The sequence below is a fragment of the Micromys minutus genome, assembly GCF_963924665.1.
Source record: "Micromys minutus genome assembly, chromosome: 8".
NCBI lineage: Eukaryota > Metazoa > Chordata > Mammalia > Rodentia > Muridae > Micromys > Micromys minutus.
In genome coordinates, this window is record NC_137977.1 from 46545854 (window position 1) to 46572572 (window position 26719).

At 49.8% G+C, this 26719-nt stretch overlaps 1 protein-coding gene across 1 annotated transcript; it reads left to right on the forward strand.

The window, feature by feature from the left end:
- The first annotated feature begins 1327 nt into the window (after window positions 1-1327).
- On the forward strand, window positions 1328-26697 carry CSF1R (colony stimulating factor 1 receptor). The gene is made up of 21 exons (XM_080919990.1): window positions 1328-1430; window positions 4962-5219; window positions 5565-5849; window positions 7661-7797; window positions 8318-8477; window positions 10324-10510; window positions 12742-12857; window positions 12987-13107; window positions 13224-13414; window positions 14511-14626; window positions 19694-19820; window positions 19939-20043; window positions 20289-20399; window positions 21074-21236; window positions 23254-23342; window positions 23434-23531; window positions 24325-24447; window positions 24524-24635; window positions 25291-25390; window positions 25692-25800; window positions 25891-26697. The coding sequence occupies exons 1-21, from the start codon at window positions 1382-1384 to the stop codon at window positions 26065-26067; spliced, it is 2934 nt and encodes a 977-aa protein (XP_080776116.1). The 5' UTR covers window positions 1328-1381; the 3' UTR covers window positions 26068-26697.
- Window positions 26698-26719: the final 22 nt, after the last annotated feature.

Consider the following 26719-nt stretch of genomic DNA (forward strand, 5'->3'; position numbering starts at 1 on the left):
AGAGCATCTCACTTCACATGTGAACTTTTAAAATGCATACATGTAACACACCACATGCATACCTGTTGGGTCCTCTGGGGTTATGGATGGTTATGAGCCACCATGTGGGTGATAGGATTCAAACCTTAGTCCTCTGCAAGAGCAATACGTACTCATAACCACTGAGTCATCTCTCCAACCCCATACTGATTTGTTATACAGGACATGGCAAAGGGCAAAAAAACCCCAGATGAAGATCTGGGGACAAAGGGACATTTCCTCCTCTAGAAACCTCTACTTTAACCAGAAAGTTCTAGTCTTCACTAGTCTTTCGGGTAACCAGACTCCATCAGGAAGCCACCTAACAACTGTCAGCTATCAGGCAACTCAATGGTTCCTAAAAGGGACAGCTTTGAAGATTACAAAGATTTTTGGGATTGAGTCTCAGCAAACACATTCTACATAATATCATTACCAGAATTTTGGGTAATCAGGACAAATCTCAGTAAATCAGGATCTGTCCTAGAAATCAAGTTGGAAAAGTGATGGCTAAACGCAGGAAAGGAACTGCAGTGTCCGAGGGCCTGTCTCTGGGGAAGAGTTCAGGGAGTGAGATTCTGGCTCACAGTGGGTGCTGGTGGATTCCACCAGCTGGTTCCAGAGAAGTTATTCCTGGCTTTTCCGGCTTGAGGAGCCGTTTGGCTCCCATGGCTCCTGTTTAGGAATAGCCTCATTTCTTCTTATAGGGCGATCATACTCACCTAGGGGGACAATCTCGTCAGGGGATCATTTGTCTGCAGGACTTGCTATTTTTGGAACCCAGGATGACTTTGGCTTTGGACAATTAGTGGAGACTTCCTGTTGCCACCGTAGGAGACTCAATATGGTCAAAGCCCACATCGCCACTTACCCTTACCTTGAGGCCTTCTGCCTTGAAGGCAGATGAGAAAGGTCAGAAGAATTCAGGGCCATTATGACCTATTTCGGGTGGACTCACTGCTGGTCTTGGGGACTCCTATTTATGCCCCTGACTCACTGGCTGCTGCTCTTTGGTATAATTTTTCTCCTAAGTTTCCTTAGAGGTGGCTTTCTAAGTCTCTCAAACCTGATCACTTCCCTGCAGGATCAGTTGAGCTTGGCCCCAGATTCTGCCTCTTCCTCTGCTGTGTGTGTGTGTGTGTGAGTGCGCGTGCGTGCATATACAGGGGCGCGCTTTGTTTTCTTCTAGAGACCCAATATTTCCAAACTCTGTAGTTCCCTTTCAGCCAACTTAAAAAAAGGGGAAGAGGAGCCGGTGCAACAGACAAGAACGTGCTCATCTGTTCCCGTCCTCACAGAACCAGCAGCTGGGAGCCCTGTGCCCAGCCGACCTGGCATCGTCCCACACTATTCGCTGGAGGCTATGGAGTTGGGGGCTGCTCTGTTCCTGCTGCTGGCCACAGCTTGGCATGGTAAGGGCAGAAAAGGGGGTGCTCGGGGAGTGTTACAATGTGGGAATCGCTGTCCCGCAGTAGATACCCCATTCTCTGCTGCTACCTCTCTGGCATAAGAGTGCAGATTTGTGTTTATCTGGGGAGAATAGGTGAGGGTAGGCGGAACCAACCCAGCCAGTGCTGCGGATGTGTCTGAGCTTAGCCTTTCACTCACAGTGTGCTCTTCAGGACCACCATCCACATCTACCTGTCGGCAGGTGAGAGGGTGGTAGTGGGCTAAACTTGAGAGCAATGCTTTTGGATGTTTCCTGTATACATGGGAAATTACCTGGAAGTCTCCTTCTAGGCGGATTCTGATAGGTCTTGGTCAGGACTGAGATTTGCATTTCTGAGAAAATCGTATGGGTCTGGCTGCTCAGTGGCTTTTGCGGCTCTTCCTTGAGTGGTCCCACCACCTGGACAGCCCAGCAGACTGCGGTTAAGAACAACTTGACTCAGAAAGGCTCTTTCTTAGAAGGCTTGGGTGAAAGGGTCAGGATAAATAAAAGAAGAGGCCTTTTTGGCCCAGGGCTCAAGGGTGAAAAGTTTGGATGGGTTGAAGGAGAACACTAGAGTGTGAGAAATCCTGTGAATAAGCAAGTAAGGATGCTAGAGAGGGGTCTGGGGAAGGCCAGAGAGGGTCTTTCCAGACACTAGGTATCTCCCCCCAACTTCTTGGGCAGCAGAAGCTGCTTAAAACTACCATCTCGGAGGGGGTCTGGCTGAGGGGGGAGGGAACTAGTATAAATGGTCCAGAGTGGCCCAAGAATCACATCTAGGTTCCACCTAGCCTAATACACACACACACACACACACACACACACACACGTTCTATTCCACACCACTGCGTACTTGGAAAGGCCTTGAAGGAAGCTGAGACTTGGTGGGGAAGGACTGTCTTACTCTGGTCCCTGGTGAGATGACAGTCCATCTAAGGTTCTTTGCTGGCTCAGCCGGTCTCACTGGCTCATGTGCTGGCACATTCCTAGTAAGATGGGGTTGGTATGCATTAGAAAGCACACATTCTTAAGAACACTGTTAAAGGTCATGTGACAGATGTGCGTCTTACTACAGCCTTGACTCAACTAAGGAAGAGACCATTATTCCTCTCGCCCCAGAAAATCTTGTGATTTTGATTCACTGCTTCTTCAGTTTTTATCTCAAGGGCTGCTTGTGGGGCAGTGTGCTTGTGTGTGTGCGTGCATGTGGGTATGTGCATGTGTGTGCATGTGTGTATGAATGTATGCGTGTGTGTGTGTGCACATGTGCGAATCTGTCTGTCCAGTGTCCAGCTCCAAAGGGAGGAAAAGGTGGGAGATATCAGTGGGAAGCCTAAGGTTTTAACCTGGCAGATTATTGATGAGTGGGTGGGACCATCGGGGCTACCATGGGAGCTAGAATAGTGTTGAAGCACTGAGAGACAGACAGACAGAAAGACAGACAGACAGAGAGCAGTCATGAGCGCAGGAGGTTGGAGAGCTCCTGGAGCTAATGGTAGAAGAGTCTGTTTTGCAAGTACAAAGGGGAGAAGGTTTGGGTCATGGGGAGAGTTTGAGAGAAGAAGAACGAACCGGAACAGGGGCTCAGTGGCTGTCAAGGGCTCATCCAAGGGACGGTAGCGATGAATGGGCTTTCCTCCCGCCAACCATGCCAGTGGGAAGTGAGAACACCGTGTGGCATTCGTGGAATGTGTCAGCCCTGTTCTGTGTAAATATCCAGGGCAACAGGCTTGGAAGAAATAAGACAGAAGCCTCTCCCCGAGCACATTTCCTGGAGGCCAAGACAGGAGAAAAGAAGAACAGAGCACCTTGGGGGAAGGAAAGAGTGTCTGGGAGATAAGGCAGGAGCACATCAGAGAACCCGGAGTTGTACACTGTTACCTTAAGGGTTAGGGTCCTCAGTTACCACGTAGCAGGCCCAAGAGGGACATTAGCAATATGGCAAGAGAGCAGTAGGCCAGGGCAGGAGGACTTTCATGCTCTGCTGCCTCTAGGTGGTCACTGGGATTGTTCTCATGGGGCAGAAGAACATCTGATGATCAGGGGTCAATGACTGTCAGGACCCTTAGCCATAGACAATATGAGCCCAGGGTGAAATAGCTTGTCCCCCTTCCTCCTGATCACTGCCCAGGAGAGCCACAAACCTACATCAGCAGTGGCACACTATTCTCCTCTGTTCTACAGCTGGCTGGTTGAAAGCTAGGGCAGACGGGCTTCGTGTTGCCAGTGGGTTTGAATCAGACCAGACATTCAACCAGGCTGTGATCAATTGCAAGTCGAGACTTTCAGTTTCTGGGCTGGAGCCTGTGTGTGTGTGTGTGTGTGTGTGTGTGTGTGTGTCCCACTGAGAGTGGTTGTAGGAAACTCTGGAATACTCTAAGGGCTTGATGCTCTGGGGCTGCCATGTCACTGTGAGGGGGGCTGACTTGCAGGGTCAGCAAACAGGACAGTTGCACAGGTAACTGCACAGTGTGCTTTGAGACCCAGCACACTGCCCCTCTCTCCAAGAGTCCCTCACTGTGTGAGAAGGACAATGGCCAGAAGGCCAGGGAAGCAGAAGTGAGAACACCAGTGTAGAAGGGCCACAGGCTGGGCGGAAACCAGGGCCAGCCGGGTGCCAGCAATGTGTTTCCGCCCACACAGGCCGGGGGCGCCTGCCAGGCCCTCGGAGGCTGTGAATCAGTTCTCACTTCCCCCCTTCACCCCTATTTCAAGCCTGGGAAAAATGCTGACACTACACAGGCAACTAGCCTCCTTCCCTAAGACCTGACAAGGGGTTTGAGTTCTCCTTTCTCCTTCAATCAAATTTTCCTTAAAAGAGATTGGCTGCCGAGAAATCCCAGCAGGCGCAGAGTAGTGAGGGCAGACTGGGCACCTCAGCAGTCTCTTTCGTAAGCATGGCATCTGAGCCCCCAGTGAGTCTTTACTGGAGCAGGTGATGATGCAAAGGTTTCCTGGCATGTGGGCCGCATAGCATGGTGGGGAAATGTGCTCACTGTCTGCACTTGTGGGTGAAAAGACAGAGGAAGGAGGATGGATGGATGCACGGACCTGATGCCCAGTGATAGGAGTTGGGGCAACAGGAGACACTTGGAAGCTCTCTTTCTACTGGGCTAAGAACTCAGGTAGCTTTTCTTCTTTCCCAAGTGAGGGAGGTCAGGACTTGGCCACCCGTGTCTCTAGTCACCTACTTGGAACTTTTCTTGCTTACATGGGCTTAGCTCTGCAACCACAGTTTGCTTTGTGCATGAGAATGAAGGAGTCCTCTCCTGGGTGGGAAATGATGCAGAAAGTTGGGCTGCCATAGCGGTCATGTGAGGCTAAGGAGGTGCCCAGGCCAGTCTCAGAGATGAGCCCCCTAGGCATGGCAGGTGTCACTAGAGTTGGGAGCTGATTGGAGAGTACAGACTCATCCCAGTACCAGAACTATATCCCTTCCAAAGCATGGTCCAGTGTTGGGGGACTTCTGGGGTGCACCCCAAACCTCACTTGTGTCTGCCACCTTCTTCAGGTCAGGGGGCCCCTGTTATCGAGCCTAGTGGCCCAGAGCTGGTTGTAGAGCCGGGTGCAACAGTGACCCTTCGATGTGTAAGCAATGGCAGTGTGGAATGGAATGGCCCCATCTTTCCCTACTGGACCTTGGACCCTGAATCTCCTGGAAGCATCCTGACCACAAAAAATGCCACCTTCCAAAACACTGGGACCTACCGTTGCACTGAGCTTGAAGACCCTACAGGGGGCAGTACCACCGTCCACTTGTATGTCAAAGGTGAGATCTCCAAACTCCCCATATTGGGCAGGAGGCATCAACATGCATAGTGTGGCCGGGGGGTCAGTTTGTAAGTGTGAGCATTGCCATGACTAAGCACCTATAGCAATGCTAATGCTTGTGAGGTAGATGCTAAGATTACCCCCATTCTCCAGAGCCTCGGCAGGCTTGAATCTTTTGCCTGAGGTCACATAGCAACAAGTGCCTTAGGAGCACCTGGGCCCAGAAGCCAACCTGGAATGTTCTCTGAACGGTCCAGTACAGTATGATTTTGGCCAAATGCTCAGCCTTTTGATCCTTCCATCACTGATATTCAGTTGTCACCTTGAACCGACCTCTTCCCAGATCCTAGACGGCCTTGGAATTTGCTAGCACAGGAGGTGACGGTGTTTGAGGGCCAGGATGCTGTGCTGCCCTGTCTGATCACTGACCCCGCACTGAAGGACAGCGTCTCACTGGTGCGTGACTGGGGCAGGCCAGTCTCACGCAAAACGGTCTACTCCTTCCTACCATGGCAAGGGTTCATTATCCACAAGGCTAAAATCCTTGACAGCCATACCTACATGTGCAAGACTGTGGTGGACGGTAGGGAATCTACCTCCATTGGCATCCGTCTTAAGGTGAACAGAGGTATGTATGATGGAAAAAACCCAGCCAGGCATGGGTGCAGGGAGGGCAGAAACAATTCTTCTCTTCTTCCAACTGCTCATTTCTCTTCCAGGGCAATTGGGATGAGGTGTGCTGGGTGGGACTCTGACCATGAGACCAGCTGTAATAAGCTTGACAGGGCAATTGACTGAAGAGCCTTTGGGATAAGAATCTTCCCTGTAGGTAGACCTCCATGTGTCTTGGTCCAGGCTGTCCCCACTCAGGATACTAGACTCAATTTATAGGCTTGCTCTGTGACTTCTTTGTGTCAGGCATGGTGCTGGAGGGTGTCGTCTACTTAGGGTAGACATTGTACTGGAAAGGCAGATTAGAAGGCAGATGCAGACTGTGTAGGAGAAGCGACTGAGAAAAGCCAGGGTGAGGTGTAGTAGGGAGCATAATTCTTCTACACACGAGCTCTCCAAAGAACTTTGGGGCTAACAATCACCAGGACATGGTGGGGGACATCTGCAACCCCATCACTGGGCAGCTTGATCTATGCAATGATACCCAGTATCAAAAAACACCAAGAGTGGGCTGGAGAGATGGCTCAGCGGTTAAGAGCACTGACTGCTCTTCCAGACAGAGGTTCTGAGTTCAATTCCCAGCAACCACATGGTGGCTCACAACCATCTGTAATGGGACCTGATGCCCTCTTCTGGTGTGTCTGAAGACAGCTACAGTGTACTCACATATATAAAGTTAAAAAAAAATGCCAGGGGTTTGGCCCAATATGTTAAGTCACTTACCATGTTGTATCCCTGGAACTCCTGTAGTGGAGGAGAGAACATCTACTATAGCAAGTTGTGCTCTGACCTTCACGTGGGCACTATGGCCACATGTACACACATGTGCATGAGCACACACACAAACACACATGTAAGTAAGTGGGGCTTAGAAGATGGCTAAAGAACCAGTGAGATGGTAAAGGTCTTTGCTGCCAAGCCTGAAGACCTGAGTTTGATCCCTGAGACTCTGACATAGTCTTCTAATCTCCATATAAGAATCATGTTATGCCTTTGCATGCACATGCACGTAAACACACATACACACATGCAAACACACGTACACACACACACACACAAACACACAAACACACACACATCATATGCTCACTCTGGGGATGTAGCTCAACAGAACAACAGGTACCCTTCCATAACTCTGACCTTGGATTTAATACACAGCACTGCAAACTAAACACCACTACCACAACCCCCACTGAAATGACAGGACAAGAGTAGTCATCATTCCAAGGCATAGAATGCAAAGGATTATAGGAAAGAAAGCAGATGCTAGCCCTGTGATGGACCTATAGCTGCAGTGGAGGACACAGAGTGTGGCAGATACAGCAAGTATCCCATGGACCATTTTCTTTTTTGAGACAGGGTCTCACTATTTAGCTCAGATGCCCAAGAACTCCTACTTGTGCCCACTAAATGCCAAATTTAAAGGTGTGTTCCACCATGCCCAGTTAGAGACTGGCTTTATTCCATGGGTGAATGTTTACACAGTTGAGGGGCCCAGGTAAGGGACCTGACCTGACTTTGGCTGCCAGGAGCGGGATGAGAGAGAGGCAGGAGGCTGAAAACAGTTCTGGGAAGCAGGATTAGTGGGTAATATAGAAAGCCGACTCTCCTAGGGACTTTTATGTTGGGAACACTGAGGTATCAGGGCTGCCTCCCAGGTTTTGGAATGGGAGAGAATGATGAAACCCTGACCAAGTATCCTGCCCCACAGCATTGGGCACAGTGCCAGTGAGCCTAGGGGCTCATGGGTTGTGTTTCTGGCTTCAGTCCACCCAGGGCCCCCACACATAATATTGGAGCCCACCAAGCTGGTGCGGATTCGAGGGGAGGCTGCTCAGATCGTGTGCACGGCCACTAATGCGGACGTTGAATTCAATGTCATCCTCAAACGTGGAGACACCAAGGTGAGTCCCTGGGGAAAGGAGATGACAAGGTGGAGTCTGTCCATCCTCTCAGCACAGAGGCATCTTCACCTCAAACCTTGTGCCAGCAGCAGCTGGCTTGGGGTGCTAGGGAACAGGGTGGCAATCTAACCCCTTCCGGGCATTACCCTGTACCTTTGCTGCAGATTGTAGCATACTCCCTTCAGACAGAATGAGGGATTTCTAGGCTCCCTTAGAAGCATAGAGGTACGGTGATTACTTCAGTAAGACTTTGAGTGAGAAAGAAGGTGAGGAGTCCCTTAGAAGGGGTAGAGAGGCGGCCTCTTAGATTCCTCACCCCCATGTGAATCGAGTGTCAGATCCAGTCCTGAGTCTATCCACTCTCACTAAAAACCCATTTTATAGATGAAGCAACTGAAACTCAGAGTTCAGTCCCTTGTCATGCACAGGCAGACCATCATTTTTAAAGGTGGAGAATTTGATTTCAGATCCTAAACAAGTTTGGATTTGTTTATATCATCTCAGTTCTTTCTGTCTACAGCTGGAAATCCCCATAAACAGTGACTTCCAAGATAACTGTTATAAAAAAGTCCGGACCCTCAGTCTCAATGCTGTGGACTTCCAAGATGCTGGCACATATTCCTGTGTGGCCAGCAGTGATGCTGGCACACGCACGGTCACCATGGACTTCCAGGTGGTGGGTGAGCATCAGGCGATGGGGGAGGCCTGCAGTTGTTGGGAGATGAAGGTGATGATGGGAAGCCCCATTTCAGGAGACTTCTTAGACCCTCAACTTCCTCCAGCAGAGCATGGGTAATGGTTTACTTTAATGTATTCTGTTCCGGGCTGGGATCGGATCCCAGCAGCTCCCTACTGCAGCTCATGTGGGTCATTTATTTCTGAGGGCTTTAGGATATCATATGGACACAGCCACTAATGCTCCTTTACTGTGACTGTGTCCTTAAACACAGTCCCTCTAACCGGGGCCTCTAAGCTTGGGCAAGGTTGGTGCTAATGAAGTTGCTGGGTCTTAGTGAGAAAGGAAGGGAACAGAACATGTGCAAGCCCCAAGGGAATAGAGCTCAAGCACCTCTGAGACACCAAAGCAGCTAAGAACTGACATGTAGAGAGTGCGCAATGGCGGTGAGGGAGTGAAGTTGAGGCAGGAGCCTGGTGGCAATGGAGCCTTAACAGAGTGGGTGAAGAAGTTGCACCCCACCCTGTTGAGAGGTCAGGGCTGAGGTCTTCACAGGGCCTCAGCTTGCACAGAAGGGACTGGCAGTCAGGAGCACACACTTGTGCGAGTCATCCAACATGGCTCTGCCAAACATTATGTTGAACAACCTCTTTATGCCTCAAGTCCTTTACCTGAAAAAAATAATGAGGACATTAATAGTAGATGAGAGCTTTTAGAAAACCCAAAAGAAGCCATGGTGAGGTCCTAGAGTGTGCAAGATAATATTGTATTAGAAGACTCACCCTAGTGCTGGATAAAGGGGGTGTGGATGCTGGAAGCAGCCACAATAGTAGATGTAGACCAAGCTTGAGAAAGTGGTGAGGGTGTTAACCATGGCAATGAAAAATGATGGGTTTAAGGAGCCCCCCCCCCCATTGCTTGGCTCTAGAGTTGGGAGCATTGGTATTCCACAGGCTGAGAAGCCCACTACACAGCAGCTCTATGTGATGATAAGGGGCTTAGAATATGCTTTAGCAGTGTGGCCTGCTAATGGACCATTGTTGTCTGAGAGTCAGAGGGGAGCAGATGGAGGAAGCATGAATCAGTGGCCTCAGAGCACACACACAGGAAGCTCCTCTGAATATTGCCAGGTAAAGGGAAGAGAGGCAGAACTCACCCAAGGTTGTCCTCCTGTTACACCACCAGCCAGCTTGCTTCCTAGATCAGGCATTCGGAAGTCGATTCCATAAATGTGTGTGCTCATTCAACTTTTGCCCAGATATGTGTTCAGGCTTGAAGTTGATGGAGGGCAAGCTCAGATGCTTGGGCAAAAGAGCTCCAGTCCATGGAACAGCTGTTGTGCCATCAAGATAGTTCTATATGTTGGGTTCAAGAAAGGAATTAGCCAGTGGGGCTGTGTTGGCACGGATGAGAGGTGCCACATGAGGTCGGAGAGGTAAACTGGGGAGGTTGTTGGCTGGAGGGCCCTGAGATCCCATGTAAGGACCTAGAGTCTCTCCTGGGAGGTGAGAAGCAGTTGGAAGGTTTGGTCAGACTTGGGTATGATGGATCAACAGAACATCCTAGTGCTCCAGGAGAGGAGGAGGGAGTAAATTAGGCTTCCCCAGTGGTCCAAGGTGATGAGTCCAGACTAGAGAGGTAACTGAAGTTGTGGGAAGAGTTTGGACAGTTGAGTGGATGAATGGATGGCGGTGGGACATGAGGTGGCAGAGGTGAGTCCTGGCTGGGGTGGAGGCTGTGAACCTGGTGCATAATGTGCTCAGACATTGGGGAAAGGGGCGGGTGGTCCAGTGAACACATGAAGAAGGACATTTCCCCACTAACACCAGATCTCTTGTGTTGATTTCCAGAGAGTGCCTACTTAAACTTGACCTCTGAGCAGAGCATCTTGCAGGAGGTGTCTGTGGGTGAGAGCCTGGTCCTCACAGCCATTGCAGATGCCTATCCTAGCCTACAGCGTTACAACTGGACCTACCTAGGGCCATTCTTTGAAGACCAGCACAAGCTTGACTTTAATGTCCAATGGACCACATACAGGTATTGCCTGCCTGTCAGCCCCCATACAATTGTGTATGTGTGTGTGTGTGTGTGTGTGTGTGTGTGTGTGTGTGTGCTTTTGTCACTGAAGAGCCCAGTGCTTTCCTCGGCTACTCTACCGTTTCTGGGGGTGCATGTTGTCAGGGTCCCTGGGAGCCTCTCAGTTTCATCTGTTCTTTTTATGACCAACGTAGGAAATGACCGTGACTTTCCATCCCAAGATGTATTTGAGATAACAGTCTCAGGAGGCACCTGTCAAATTCACATGGGAGAGTGCAGAGGGGCGCAATCATACGTTTGCTAAAGGAGTCATCTTTAGAACCTCCTTCTAACAGTTTTCTCTTTAGGCTCTGAGATATTTTCAGGGTACATGTTTCCTCCACATCCCCTCTGCACCATTCTACTCTTAGAACTTGAGTTGATCATGTGACCACCATTGTAGAGCTATGCTGCCTATCTATGAATGGACCATGTCCTAGAGGGTTTTACTCTCCTAACCCAGGGCCTGAAGGTTGTTAGGTGGGCCAACCCCCAGTCTGAGACTGCCTTCTCAATAAGGGAAGTTTAGTCTAGCAGTGGGTGTAGACCCTGTCCAAGCAAAAACTGGTACTGTGCTATCTTTAGTGCTGGAGAGATGGCTCCATGGTTAAAGAGCACCCGCTGACCTTGCAAAGAACCAGGGTTCATTTTGGAATCTTAACTGTCTGTGATCCAAGAGCCAATAGATCCTATACCCTCCATTAACCTGCATGGGTACAAGGCACATACCAGGTACACACACATACAAGAAGACAAAACGTTTATTTGCATAAAATAAAAATGAATCTTAAGCTGGGTGGTGGTGGCACATGCCTTTAATCCCAGCACTTGGGAGGCAGAGGCAGGCAGATCTGTGAGTTTGAGGCCAGCCTGGTCCACAGAGTGAGTTCCAGGGCAGCCAGGGATTCACAGAGGAACTCTGCCTTAAGGGTAAAAAAGTATTTTAAATATTTATTTTATAAATATTTATTTTAATTTATGTGTATGCTTTGCTTGCATATATACGTGTGCTATGACTCAGAAGAGGATGCCAAATCCTCTGGAACTGGAGGTTGAGGGCCACCATGTCATCGCTGGGAACCAAACCCTGGTCCTCTGCAAGAGGGTGTACTCTAGGGCTGGAGAGGTGGCTCAGTGGTTAAGAGCCTTGAGTGCTCTTCCAGAGGTCCTGAGTTCAAATCCCAGAAACCACATGCTGAATCACAACCATCCGTAATGGAATCTGATGCCCTTTTCTGGTGTGTCTGAAAATGGCTACAGTGCACTTAGATATAATAAATCTTAAAAAAAAAAAAAAAAAAAAAAAAAAAAAAAAAAAAGAGGGTGTGCTCTAAACCACTGAACCATTTCCCTAGCCCTGTAAAATGTGTTTATTACCTAAATAATGCATTAATTAGCTGGACATGAGGGCACATGGCTATTATAGACAACACAAATAGAGGGATGAGGGGTTCAAGGCTATGTAGCAAGTTTGAGGCCAGCCTGAGCTGTATCAGCTGTATCAAACAAAACAACTACACTCTTAACGGGCACATTATCAGTTAGAAACTACGACAACTACCTGGAATCAGCCAAAGTTGACTTTTTGCATCAGCTTTTGCTTTCAGACTTTTCTGTAATGAAGGACATCATTAAATTAAGCCCTATAATGAGCAGGTTTTTGTTCAGCATTCTAAATGCACATTCCTTCAGCCCCTGAGTCACACCTGTGAATTAAAACAAAACAAAAATATAAAAAAAATCCACACCACTCTGAGAGCCAACAAAGACACAGCAGTTGAGCGCCTGTGTAAAGTTCCATGGCCAACAGGAGAGCATTGGTTTCTGTAGCTACACAGGTCAGAACCAGTGCTACCTCTTGTCTCTGTTATCATCCCTTGGGACAGGGCTAGCACATTAGAGATTTTCAGCAGGGGTCTTGGTGTTTGTGAACACTTAGTTCAGTGGTAAGAAGGACAAGTATCATGTACCTTGTAAGTATCATCTCTAATAAGAGTTGGGGGACAAAGAATACTTTTAGATGAGAGGACAGTGAAGGTCTGGGGTAGGTGGTTTCTCCTGTCTCCGTGGTACATTTCTGAGGACCTGGCTCAAACAAGGCCTCTGTGCCCTGAAACTTGAACAAAGGATGTGCCACTTTCCTGCTCAGGCTGCCTGATGGTAAACAGTACCGTCTCTTGACTGTCTTGCAGCTACTCATTCACGCTCTTCCTGAACCGTGTAAAGCCCTCGGAGGCTGGCCAGTATTCCTTAATGGCCCAAAACAAGGCAGGCTGGAATAATCTGACCTTCGAGCTCACCCTGCGATGTGAGTGGTGCTGCCCAGGGTTGGGTATACTGGGAGGGTGAGGGTCGCCGGTTCAGGGCAGGTGGTCAAGAGACAGAGACACCCCCCCAGACTGATCCTGCCCTCCTCCATCCTCCCTTTCCTCCTCAGATCCCCCAGAAGTCAGTGTTACATGGATACCTGTGAATGGATCTGATGTGCTGTTCTGTGAGGTCTCTGGGTACCCTCAGCCTAGCCTGATATGGATGGAGTGCAGGGGCCACACCGATAGGTCAGTGGACTTGGTTTTCCTCCTTAGGCTGAGCCTCTGGGTGAGGCGCTCATGACTGAGAGGGGCATGCTGATGTGGGAAACCCTGAAGCCCTGAATCAAAGTCTGTTGTTCCAGGTGTGATGAGGCCCAGGCCTTGCAGGTTTGGAATGACACACACCTTGAAGTCCTGAGTCAGAAGCCCTTCCACAGAGTGACCATTCAGAGCCAGCTACCTATCGGGACCTTAAAGCACAACATGACTTACGTTTGCAGAGCCCACAACAATGTGGGTAACAGCTCCCAGTCCTTCAGGGCCGTCTCCCTAGGTAATCCATTGTTCCTCCTCCTCAGCCAGAATGGGCATCTGGCATGTGGAGACTGTTTGCTCCCTCATTCAAGGATTCCTACTTGAAGAAGATCCTAGTCATGCTGAGATTCACCTTCGGGTCACTCTGGCTAATCCTGAGCCACAGTGCTCCAGGCTACAGGGAGAGGTCCAGAGTCCTCTGAAGAGAAAAGGGCAAGGTCAGGGCGTGGGGATAAAAAGAACGAGGCAAAGAGACCCAGAAAGGACTGAGCAAACAGAGAGACATAGAGCCTGATCCTTTGGCTTCTGTTCCTCCTTGCATGAGGGGGAGAGGAACTGGATGAAGAAATTCAGCTTATCCCAAGTCCAGGGCAAGAGGAGATGCTTTCTCCACCTCTCTGCAGCTCCCTCCTTGTTCCCTGCCCCTGCCCCTGCTCAAACCTGAGACACAGTCCTGTCCACTGAAGGCCACTGTGCAGAGGCTTGTCCAGTGCTGTGACCACAGCTAGGATCGGGCACCTACTGGGTCAGGGCCTGGGCGAGGCTCTCAATCCAGACTGAACAGGGTAGACCCTTGGTTTCTGCTTGGCTGAGGGATCATGTTCTTTATGTCCTCCCGTCAGGAACCTGGAGCAGCTGCTGCCAGGCCGGTTGCCCCTCTTGTCTGTAATGCTCTGTGTCACTGCTGACTGTGGCTGTTGTAAGCGGTGGAGCAACCATTGTGAGGAGTGCTGTCACTGTACCAAGCATTGTCTCGATGGCCTCTTACTCCTTAGTTTGCTGTCACTAGTCTACTAAGGGACCCACACTCCCAGCTGGGCAGGGAAATGAACTGTGTCCTTCCTACTTCAAGATAACTAGGATTAGAGGTCAGGAAGGTGAGACCTGGGGCTGCCTCTCAGAAGGCTGCTGTGAGCTCTTAGGACACGGAGGGAAAGCACAGGAAAGCCGAGGAGGATTTAGGTGCAACCCCTAGAAGGCCTTTCTGCCCACAAGGGGGAGTGATGATGCCCCATCACTGGTGTTCGTGTGCAACCAGTGGCTGGGCACCAGTAGTGGAGTGAGACTGCACACACATCTCCTCACCTGCCCACTCCTCTGTCCCCCTCTTCTAGGACGAAGCAAGCAGCTCCTTGATGAGTCCCTGTTCACCCCGGTGGTGGTGGCCTGCATGTCTGTAATGTCTCTGTTGGTACTGCTGCTGCTGCTGCTCTTGTACAAGTACAAGCAGGTGAGTTGGGTGGCAGAGCTGGGCCAGGAACCCAAGGGAGCCAGATGGGGATGGCCCCTGCTCACGTTCGCTCATTCCGACAGGCTGTCACGCAACCAGAGCTCTTCAGCAGGAGTTTTCTGTGTGTCAACATGGGCTGGCACCAAGGAACTCCTAACACTGTCACCCTAAGCTTTTCTGTTGGGGGTGGGAGAAGGTATAAAAATGAGGGTGTGTCTAAAAGGTGCCTGCCTCTGCCTGCCTCTGCCTCTGGGACCATAGGGCAGTGGGTAGGTTAAAGCTCCTGTCTCCAGCTGTAAAATTGGGTTCAAGTTGTTACCAAGATTCTCCAACTTGTATGTAGAGAGGAGGAGTAGTGTCAAAGACTCCCAGTGTGCTTCCTTACAAGGAGGAAGTTGTCTGCAGATCCAGTTAGCTCGTGCACACTGGGATGGGAGTGTGGCTGAAGTTGGTATGTCCTTGACCACACACCAAAGTGGCTTCTGAGTGTTACTTGCCACCCAGACGTACTGCCATGGCTACCTATCCTTGGCGAAACACAAAGTCCTTCCTCATATGGAACTGAAAGCTGTCTCTGGTGCCCCACAAGCACCAGGATCCCACAGCTTGTTCTGCCTTGACTGATTGGCCTTATCCAATGGTGGTCTAGGGTACCTCAGCTCTCTCTACAGCACTGTTTCCTAAATACATTACTCCAGGTACCTTCTCATTCCCCATCCAGGAAATGTAACTGCTTCTCCCATAGCCCAAAGCCAGGGAACCTGCAGCCTCAGGATGACCTTTTCCCCTTTTGATGTTTACTGACTGAGGTGCTCCTGAAAGAGAGACCTGAAAGAGGCAGGGCAGGTGGTATCTCTCTTCTGGCCAGCCTCTTTGTAAGCAGGGGACTAGGCCCCACCTGTTTTTATCCCCAGGTCTGGGTGAGATATGGCCTGTCTGTGGAAGGGTTGTTTCTTCTAAGGGCTGAGTCATCTTCTTCTGTCCCCCCAGAGAAACCGCAGCAGTGGGGAAGAGGAAAGGGCCTGAGTCAGCTGGCCCCAGGGATAGGAACAAGGGAGGGAGGATGACGGGAAGAGAGGAGGAAAGGGTAGACTCAGAAAGAGACCACTGGACAGATTCTGGGCCCAGACCTAAATTGAAGGAGGAGGGTTTGGAGAGCTTTCAGTGAGAAGTGCCTGGGTCTCCACCATCCCCAGGCTCAATGCCAACCCCAATAGACCAAAAACTTGATGGGGAGAGTAGTCAAGATCTGATGTTTGCAAGCCTTCTTCAACCAACGTCAGGGAATCAGTGGAGAACCTCAGCTTAGGTCGAGCAATTGGTGAATTGATATGCAGTGAGGATTTAGCCAGGGCCACCTTCCAAGAAAGGAAAGCCCCTATAGGTGACCTTCCAGTCATCCCTCTTGTAGAAAGGGACCGTGCAGGCCACCCCACCTTCACTAGGACGGGTCTCCAAAGACACCGGGGATGGAAGGGATTCTTCAGGTTGGCAAGGACTCAGCATTCATGGATTCAGCCACGGGAGCTTCCAGCTGAATTTCCCTCCCCCTCAGATCATCCCTTCCAACGTTGACCTAGCAGAGGTGGGAGGGCTGACTCAGCCCAGCTGCAGAGGAACAAGGGAAGCAGAAGTGGGTAGGAGAAGAAACAGTCGCAGCCGCAGAGACTCCTGGAGATGGAAGATGGAAGTAGCGGGAGGGGTTGCCCAGCCGGAGGGAGTCCCCCAGATCTTGATTCAGTCCCTACTCCCAAGCCCTAACATTCACTTGCTTCATTGTTGTTGCTAGAAGTGGTGTTTTGTGTTTGTTTGTTTGATTTTGTTTGGAGGACTGGGATTCCTATAGCTTTGAGAATGGCCCCAAACTCCTTCTGTAGAGAAGGCTGGCTTTGAACACCTGATCCCCCTGTTTCCATCTCCCAAGGATCACAGTGTGTGCCCCTCATGCCCAGCTGGGTGTTCTTCCTTATGTCTAACTACAGTCACTTCTCTCAGAGATCCAGCTGGAAGGTCTTCCTTGTCACTATGTAAACTCTCCTCTGCTTGTAAGACTTCAACAATAGGCTACCTTCTCCCAACACTAATGCATCTTTTAGCTCCTTTTGCTAAGCACCCTTAAAGAAAAGACCTTGGTTGCTAGACACAGCTCAGTCCCTTTCCCCAAAGCCTGAATGAACACATGTTGCTCTATGGACCCAAGGTCTCAGTGTCCTCCACTACCCCTGCCTAGCTTCCACTGCCCCTTAAATTTGTTCTTCCCTCAGTACTTCTCAAAGCAGCTCTTGACATGAAGTGCCCACTCCCTTCTGCCTAGAGGCCAATCTTGGCTGGGTTGAAGGACTACTGAGAACCCAAGAGGGAACTGCAGCCAGCAGAATGTGTAATGTGCAGGGCATCCCCTTTGTCAGAGGACTCTTCCTCAGCACCTCTTCCTTCTCCCTAGAGTTAGGAGATAGCTCCCGCCTTCGAGGCCTCCTGACCTTCCTGCCTGGAAGCTCCCTTCTCATTTCCTAAGCCACATGGCCATCTGCCCGTCTCCTTGAGCCCCTGTCAAAGCTGCCCAGCATTTGTGCACTCTATGCCTCGAGCCCTCTTCTTTCTGGTTCCACAGGGACTGACTTATCACACATCACTCTCTGACCCATCACCCTGCTTTGTTGGCTTCATAGAGTTATTTTTTTCCAAATGTTTTAAAACATTTGTTTCTGGGGCTGGGAATATGGCTCAGAGGTTAAGAGGTTAAGACTGCTCTTCTAGAGGACTCAGGTTCAATTCCTAGCACTCACATGTTGATTCAAAATGATGTGTAAATCCAGTTCTAGGGGATCCCAACCTCCTCTTTCCACCTCATTGGATACCAGGCATGCATGTGGTACACAGGCATACATGCAGGCAAAACACCCATATATATAAAATAATAAAAAATTAAGATAACACTTGTTAGTGTATATTGATTATATATAATAATGGGTTTCATGTGACATCTTCAAGCATGTACTTCATTAATATGTCATACATAGATGATATAACATTCACCTTCCATTACCCTCTCTTGTCCCCCTCCCATACTGTCGTTCCTCTTTTTGTCCTCAAACTCCTCTTTCACTTTAATTTGTATACACATGTGTGAATATGAGTGTGTATGCAGGTATATGTATGTATTTGTATTCTGTGTGTGTTTGTGTGCTTGTATGTATGCATATATTCTAACATCTTTCATTAGGGTTGCTTACAGAAGTGTAGGTGAGTTATTTACAGAGATTGGGCTCTACAACTGAAGAAAACTTCTCTCCCATCCCCCAGTCATCATTAACTGTCTAAAGATATTCAGGGAGGGAGGCACTTGTGAGCCTCCCCCTCCTCAATGACAGGATGTTGATAAGACTATTCCTGTCCAGGTCTTAGGCAGGTGCCCACAGCGTCTGTGAGTTCAAAGCAAGGAGCACATCATGCCCAGAAGGCAGTATTCCTTAACCCTCCAGCCTGCCCCAGCTCTTACATTCTTTTCTATGGTGTCCTCTGAGCCTCGTAGTGATGCGGGTATCTCCTTGACGACCCAGTGGTCACCAGTCACTCACTCTCAGCACTTTGTCAGTCATGAGTCTGCAGTTCCTGCTGACCGTTGCAAACAGCAGCTTCTCTAAGGAAAGGCAAGAACAACCGTATCTATGGGAATAAACAGAATTGTTTAGAAGGTTAATTGACAGGCACTACTGTGCTCATTTAGCAAAACAGCAGCCATATAGTCCCCACTCGGACTAATGGCATCCCTAGCCAGGAGCTTTGGACCAAAATTACAGTACCAGGTGTGGCTTCCACCTGCAGCCTCAAAGTCAACCAGAAAGTGTCCAGATACTTAACACTATTCTCAAAGCAGCTCTTGACATGAAGTGCCCACTCCCTTCTGCCTAGAGGCCAATCTTGGCTGGGTTGAAGGACTACTGAGAACCCAAGAGGGAACTGCAGCCAGCAGAATGTGTAATGTGCAGGGCATCCCCTTTGTCAGAGGACTCTTCCTCAGCACCTCTTCCTTCTCCCTAGAGTTAGGAGATAGCTCCCGCTTAACACTATTTGAGACTTAACACTATTTGCACATCTTTGGAGCTATTAGTTGACTGTTCCCTATCTATATATTTAAATTGAATGCCCCCCATAGCCATTCAAATGCCAACCCCATGGGTCCAAGAGGTTGCCTTTTTCAATAATGAATTAATCATGCATGATAGAAATGCATGTTCAGCAAAGTGTCTGGAAGACGATATTATTCAGCCTGGAGAAGACAGCAAATTCTGACCTCAGCATAGTTGAGGTGAGGAGATGATGCTCAAGGAAAAGAGTAGGTCCCAAAAGATGCCATGTGACTCTGCTCATATGAAATACCCAGAACAGTAAAATGATTAGAGACAAAGTAGAGTCCTGTCTTTCAGTGACTAGAAAGAGGGGAGAGTAGGGGACCGTTCTCCACTAGGTGCAGAGCGTGTTCTACAAGGTCAAAAGTTCTGGAAGTCGGTTTCCTATTTAGTGCTAATGCACTCAGTACTTCTGAGGTATATGCTTAAAATGTTTGGGATGGTACATTTTCTGTTTGGTATGTTTCACTAGAATTGAAAATGAAAGTAGGGCTGGAGAATAGCTTAGTTGTATAGTGTGTATGCATGCACATACAAGATCCTGGCCCTATCCCTAGCACCCAAACAAAACTACCAACCTCAGCTATTTGGATGAGAGAATGGACAGGTTCATGAATGAATGGATAGTTCTCAACTTCTACCCTCCATCTTGGCTCAGGAATTATCAAATTCAGAGTCATCAAGGGCTTCAGAAATCACCTTATCAGAGTCTTTGAATGAACAGCTAAGGAAATGAGGCTTGAAGAAGGGAATGTCACATAGTAAGGCAGAATCAAGCATGGACCAGCTGTTGATGCTCTGCCCACAAGATGCCATGGTCCTTCTATGCATATAGCAGGCTGAGAGCTTCTGGCTTGTTCTCCCATGCTCTTGGGAGGTGAAGTGCAACGTCGGGCTGCCTGACCATCAGCCGCCATGCCTCCCTTTCCTTCTGCAGAAGCCAAAGTACCAGGTGCGCTGGAAGATCATCGAGAGCTACGAAGGCAACAGCTACACCTTCATCGACCCTACCCAGTTGCCCTACAATGAGAAGTGGGAGTTTCCCCGGAACAACCTACAGTTTGGTGAGAGAGAGAGAGCACTTCAGCTCTCTGTGATCTCCCATTGTGGGGTGCATGGGGGCTGCAGGGACCCTATGGGCCTTAGGAACTTAAGGAGCCCATGTGTGTGTGTGTGTGATAGGTAAGACTCTAGGAGCTGGTGCCTTTGGGAAGGTGGTGGAGGCTACAGCCTTTGGTCTGGGCAAAGAAGATGCAGTGCTGAAAGTGGCTGTGAAGATGCTCAAATGTGAGTTGGGGAAGGTGCGGGGGTGAGGGGGTTGATGGGGACTGGGGAGTGGTGCCTGCTGCAAATAGTCTGACTCTGCATCCCACACTTTTAATCTGTTGGGCTCTGTTCTCCTCCCTCCCCTCCCTTCCCTCCCTTCCTCACTCCCATTTGTATGTCTGCATTTCTTGTCCCTCTTTTGGACTCTGATCCATCTGGGTCTCTGGGTGTCCCCTGCTTGCTCTGACTTTGGTCCCATCTCCCAGCCACGGCTCATGCTGATGAGAAGGAGGCCCTTATGTCAGAACTGAAGATCATGAGTCACCTGGGTCAGCACGAAAATATAGTCAACCTTTTGGGAGCCTGTACTCACGGAGGTAAGAGCTGGGCAGGAAAGGGGTGGGGGATGGTCTTGGGTATCCAAGGGTCCCTGGGCATCTGGCTCCAGGTTGTCCTTCCCATTTGCCCTAAGGGCCTGTAGGATTCCTGCCTCCAGATCTTTGTTATTTCTAGCCTGGACTCAGACAGAGCAAGAGCATCTCATGGCCGAGGCAGATATTCATGCGTAGCCTGCTGAGCCCCCTTACAGGGAATGTAACATGAAATCTCAAATCCACCTTTTAAGAAGCCCCTACCTTAGACTTACATGCACCAAGAAAGACTACAAGTCACCTCCCTTCCTCTTCATTATAGAATGGCTTTGCTCTATGCTGAACTGCCATGGGCCTCCTCTGAAGCCAGCATTTCTGAGACAAATTTTTCTTTATTTCCTTTTATGAGAAACAGCTTCATTTTAATCCAGGCTGGCTTGGAATTTCCTATGTAACCCAGGCTGGCCTTGAACTTGAGATCTTGTCTTAGCCTTCCTAGAACTGAGATTACAACCAAGCATAGTCACAGGAGGGTAGGCTAAACTCCTCTTTAGAAAGCTTTGTAAGTTTTCTTTAGCTTTCGCAAGATTAGAACTCAGGGATACTGTCCCCAGGCCAGAGGTCCCTGTTCACAGGACGTTGGGGTGCACCTCTCTCACCCTCACTTCTGGTTGCCTTAGGGCCTGTTCTGGTCATCACCGAATACTGCTGCTATGGAGACCTACTCAACTTCCTTCGAAGGAAGGCCGAGGCTATGCTGGGACCCAGCCTGAGTCCTGGTCAGGATCCCGAGGGGGACTCCAGCTACAAGAACATCCACCTGGAGAAGAAATATGTGCGCAGGTAGCTCAATGGCATAGGACAGGATAGGGAGGAGGCCAGGCTGGGAGCCCCGCCCCATTCTGGGCTATGAAGACTACCTACCTCAGGCTTTAAGGCAACTCTGCTTTCTTGCAACACATTCCCATCATTCCTCAAATATCTGCATACCTACCATGTTTCAGGAATGTGAAGGACAAAGATGAGAGGTTCAAGGTTGAGAGATGGGTTCATGGATTCATGGACACATTGCCTTCATGTATGAAAAGATTTTCATAGGGATCCCTGGTCAGAGGACTTGGAGGAAATGCTTGTTCCTGGTTGTCCCACAGCATGTCTGTGGGAGCTGCAGGACACATATCTCTACACCCCCGTGGGGAAGAGAGAACAGAGTTTATTTGTTGTTGGATAGAGGTAGCCAAACATCCTGGCCTGTAGTGAGGTTCTTCTTGGTTCACACAGGCCTCAGTTTCCAGTTTAGACAACAGAGTGTTGAATCCCTCAGGATCTTATGCTGTTCTGGGATTCCTGAGAGCCACAAGAGGCTGTGGCAGAGCCACATGGGGAAGCAGAGAGGGGAAGAAACAAGTTTCGTGTTGCCCATGAATGGGACAGAGGGGGAACCTGGGCTAAGCCTGTTGTTTTAAGTTGGAGTCTCAGTATTGGGTCATAGTAGGTCGGACCCTAGTGCTAGATTACTGGGATCAGGTCATATCAGAACCAGGAGAGTGAACACTGTCCTTGTAGTGTAGGTATTGGCAGCTTCTGAGACTGGGGGAGCTAAAAGGTGAGGACGTGCCCTTCTGCAAGTGTGCAGACAGGCAAAGTATCCGTAGTGTGAGACAAGCAAGTGGCAGCTAAACAAGTCTGATCTATGGATCCCAAGTTATGTTATTACAGAAGTGTGGTTTCTAGAACAAGGAGGTGGTAACTATGCCATGGATACTAATGGGAGATCCCAGTTTCTCCTGGGAGCCTGAGGGTATGGGCAAAATTTAGGTGTTGAGGCGCTGCTTGACAAGCCAGATCTGGCTGGCTGATGAGCATCAGTAGTGACTGATCAGGGTAGGACTATGTTTCTCCAGGCAGCCTGCCACCACAGCAAGTGTCTGGGTATTTCTGGGTGTTGCCTGTCCACCCAAACCTACAGGGACACATCTTTACTGAAAGAGACTCTCTTGGGGCTTAGATGCCCCTGAGCCAGTTGAAACTCTGCTCTAGAGCTGGGCAAATTTAATGTTGTGATTCCCATGGGGAATGTTCAAACATCTCCAAGCAATTTTTCAAAAAAAAAAAAAAAAAAAAAGCATGTTTGAGCATGTGTTTGTGTGAGTACTACCTTTGTTCCCGCTGCTTACAGTGGCCAAAAGATGGTGTCTGATACCCTAGAACTGGGGTTAAAGGTAGTTGTGAGCCACTGTGTGGGCGCTGGGAGCCAAACCCGGATCCTCTGAATGAGCAGCAAGTACTCTTACTTGCTGAGCCATCTCTCCAGCCCCGTTCTTGTGATTTTAAACTTCTTTTTGTATTATTTATTGGTAAAGCATGTGGATAAGCTGGGTCTCTGTCTTTCCACTAGATGGCTCCCTGGGATTGAGCTCAGGTTATCAGACTTGGCAGTAGGTGCCATCCTCCTCCAGGAGATTTTAATGAGAGGCTACTGCTTGGAGAGATCAGGGAAGGGGCCTGGAATGGACTCACAGGCCAGCAGGGTGGCCACAGAGACAACTTTTTCCTGCCTTTGAGGATAAAGACCAGACAGAAATCCCAGGGGAACACAAGGAGCAATGAAGAACTGGGAACAGGCAGAGCCGCCTAATGACAGAAAGGGCTGTCTCTGGCACCGAGGATGGCTAAGCAGGGCACACTGATTGCTCAAGTAGAACGTAGCATAGGGCCTCCCTTATCAGAGAGGGACGTTCAGCTGACCTTTACGTTTCTTCCCCTCTGCTGAGTGACTAAGGGAATCCATGGGGCAGCTGGAGGACAATGCTGGGCTAGGCAGTGATGGGATCATTTCCTACTTCTCTTTCCTACCCAGGGACAGTGGCTTCTCCAGTCAGGGTGTAGACACCTACGTGGAGATGAGGCCTGTCTCGACTTCTTCAAATGATTCCTTCTTTAAACAAGGTGCGGGGGTACCAGGATTTGGGGAGAGAAGGGTGGATGGGGCTGGGGGCGAAGAAGAGCACGGTTGCCCTGATACCTTTTCCTACTACAGATCTGGACAAAGAGGCCAGCCGGCCGCTGGAGCTCTGGGACCTGCTCCACTTCTCTAGCCAAGTGGCTCAGGGCATGGCTTTCCTTGCTTCTAAAAACGTGAGTCTGGGTCGGGAGGAGACTGGACTCCTACTGGCTGTGGGAATGAGGAAGGGGAGGGGAGATGGCCCAGATGAGAAGCAAAGAAGGAACGGGAGTGTGAGGAAGCAGTGCCCAAAGCAGGCTCTTCCTGGAGGTTTAGCCCCAGCCTTGGTATGCCTGTTTCTCCATGTGGCCACGAGTAGGCTTAACAATGGTCTCACTCAGCCAAGCAAACAACAGTTGTTTCTCCCCATACAACAGTCTTGTTGGACAAGCTGTAAAGATGTTGGGGCTCAGACCATCACCCTCAGAACAGTCTTAAGGAACAAATGGTTTAACTTCTGGTTCTTCTCTTTGCTGTGACAATTTAGATTCTGTACGCCTCAGGGTCTGTGCCTGCAGAAATGGGTATTCTCAGGGATTGTTTAGGGGTCTAATAGGTTACTATATATGCAAATGCTTGGGGAAGCACACAGCATTGTACACTTGGAGGTGGCAGCTGCTGGTATTATGAGGTGGGCCCAAGACTCCTCACAGCACAGGGACTCATTGCCTCTGAGGAAGCTGCACCTCAGTTCAGTTTCTGTGGCTCAGAGGATAAGAGGGGTACTGGAAACAGGGCTGTGGGGCTTTCTAAATGTTAAACTGTCCATATCAAATTCCACCAGACCTCAGGCTTGCACAGCTTCGGACAGGAGTAGATGGTAGACTACCAAAACCTGTTTCTACTCACTCATCAGGGGCCCAAGACCTCATGCTCCTCCTCTGGGCCTCAGAAAGGGACAGACTAATTTCTCTGTGCTTTCTTCAGTGCATCCACAGGGATGTAGCGGCTCGAAATGTGCTGTTGACCAGTGGACATGTGGCCAAGATTGGGGACTTTGGTCTGGCTAGGGACATCATGAATGACTCCAACTATGTTGTCAAGGGCAATGTGAGTGCTAAGAGGGACAGTGGTTGGTTGGACAGGCTGTGGAGAGCCCTTGAGTGACATGGTGCTGTCTTGTCAGGCCCGCCTGCCTGTAAAGTGGATGGCCCCAGAGAGCATCTTTGACTGCGTCTACACAGTTCAGAGTGATGTGTGGTCCTACGGCATCCTCCTCTGGGAGATTTTCTCACTTGGTGAGCTGCTAAGCCTGCTTCAGGCACAGCCTAGGGCTGACCTATCTTTGGCTATGCCATTGGTGTCTTGAACCACATGGATGAAATCTAGTCAAAGATGTCTGGTGTCCAAGACAGAGCAAGGGCTGGCAGGAGCAAAGGGATGGTGAGGGCTCCTGAGCCAGCACTACAGCACCGGTGTGCAATTTAGACCCTCTAGCTGATGTATACTTCTTGGGTCCTTCCTTCACTTCCCCTTGCCTTGCAGTAGACCTAGAATATCATTGTCCCTTAGACACCTGCCTATATGCTACTGAAGACTAGTCACTTTCTAGCTCCCATTTACTGGGGCCTGGGCAGACGGCCCTTGTGCTGAGTTCTTAACTGCACTACCAAGTGATCTCACTGGCAATCCCCTTTCCCAATTCACAACCCAGGCTTTGTTCCGTCTGCTTCCAAAGTCTGTGCTGGGCTGTGTGTGGTTGGTAATGAGGGCCTGAAGGCTGTGGCTTCCCAAAGCTCAAGCGTACGTACCGCATAATGCTGCACCTAGGTAGCCCTGAGTGGTTTCTGCTCCATTACAGCTGGAATGGGACCTTTACACTCTGCCTGAGAAGCATGTGGGTGGGGAAACAGGAAGCAAGTGTGGTCTCTTATGTGATCTTGGACTTTGCAGGTCTGAACCCCTACCCAGGCATCTTAGTGAACAGCAAGTTCTACAAGTTGGTGAAGGATGGATACCAAATGGCCCAGCCTGTATTTGCACCAAAGAACATGTACGCAAAGGCACTCAACCCAGGGGTGGGGAGTTTGGGAAGTTGCTGGAAGAGTACATGGCCCTGGTCTTTGTCTAGAAGGTGCCAGAGCCAGGCTTCCATCTTCATCGCATTGAGGTTCTATACTAAACTTTGAACTTAGAGGCCTCAAGCATGCTAATAGGTGCTGTATGACCGGGTCATATCTCTAGCCCTCAAACTTACTTTTGGCTAGTTTGGGGCGTCCTTCATTGGACACATCTCCCTAGTGATGTATGTGCCCTGAGGAGGCGGACATGGGCAACATTTGTTTTGTTTCCAGATACAGCATCATGCAGTCCTGCTGGGACCTGGAGCCTACCAAAAGACCCACCTTCCAGCAGATCTGTTTCCTCCTCCAGGAACAGGCCCTACTGGAGAGGAGAGAGCAGGTGAGAGGGACGAAGTGGATGCCTGGCTGGCTAGAGCAGGCTGGACTGGGCCTGAAAAACTTCAGCTGTCTCTGGCTTCTCCCACCTCAGGACTATGCTAACCTGCCAAGCAGCAGCAGCAGTAGCAGCGGCAGTGACAGTGGTGGTGGCAGCGGTGGCAGCAGCAGTGAGCCAGAAGAGGAGAGCTCCAGTGAGCACCTGGCCTGCTGTGAGCCAGGGGACATCGCCCAGCCCCTGCTGCAGCCTAACAACTACCAGTTCTGCTGAGGCAGAGAGCAGAGTCCTGCTACTCTCCACGTCTAAGCTTCACCTCCTCCATGGACGGGCGACATGGGGAGAAATACGAACTTCGCCCTCAGCTTGGCCCAGCTCTGATACTTCAGAACATGAGGGGTCCGGGGAGGTCAGAGGCCCCGTTCCCAGAGTCTGGGCCATCACTGCCAGTGGGGTTCTCACAGTGCTAGCCTCTATTTACTACGCCAACTGGTGCACCCCTAGTTCACTTTCTTCATCTTGTTCCCACTTGAAAAACCCCGTCCCAAACTTGTGTTTCAATGGAAAGACTGATTAATGTCTCAAAAAGACAGGGTCTCGAGGCTGTGGGTAGTAAGCAGAAGGCTGACAGATGCTTAGACTACAGGCTTCTTGGGGCAGGTGGCCCCTTCCCTGGACTGGCCACCACTCTTGACCATTCTATCTATAGTCCGCCTCATCCTGGATCTTGTACTGCTAGAACGAGCCAAGTGGCAGCTAAAAGGGACTTTCTCACTAGTGCCCTGTCATTCTAAGCTGGAAGGCATGGGACCTTGATGCAAGGTTGACCACACCAAGCAATACTTCACGCTCCTCTCCAAGCTGACTTGTCCTCATTAACAGTCAACATTAAACAGCATTAACACAGCCAGCAGTGTCTGGTTCT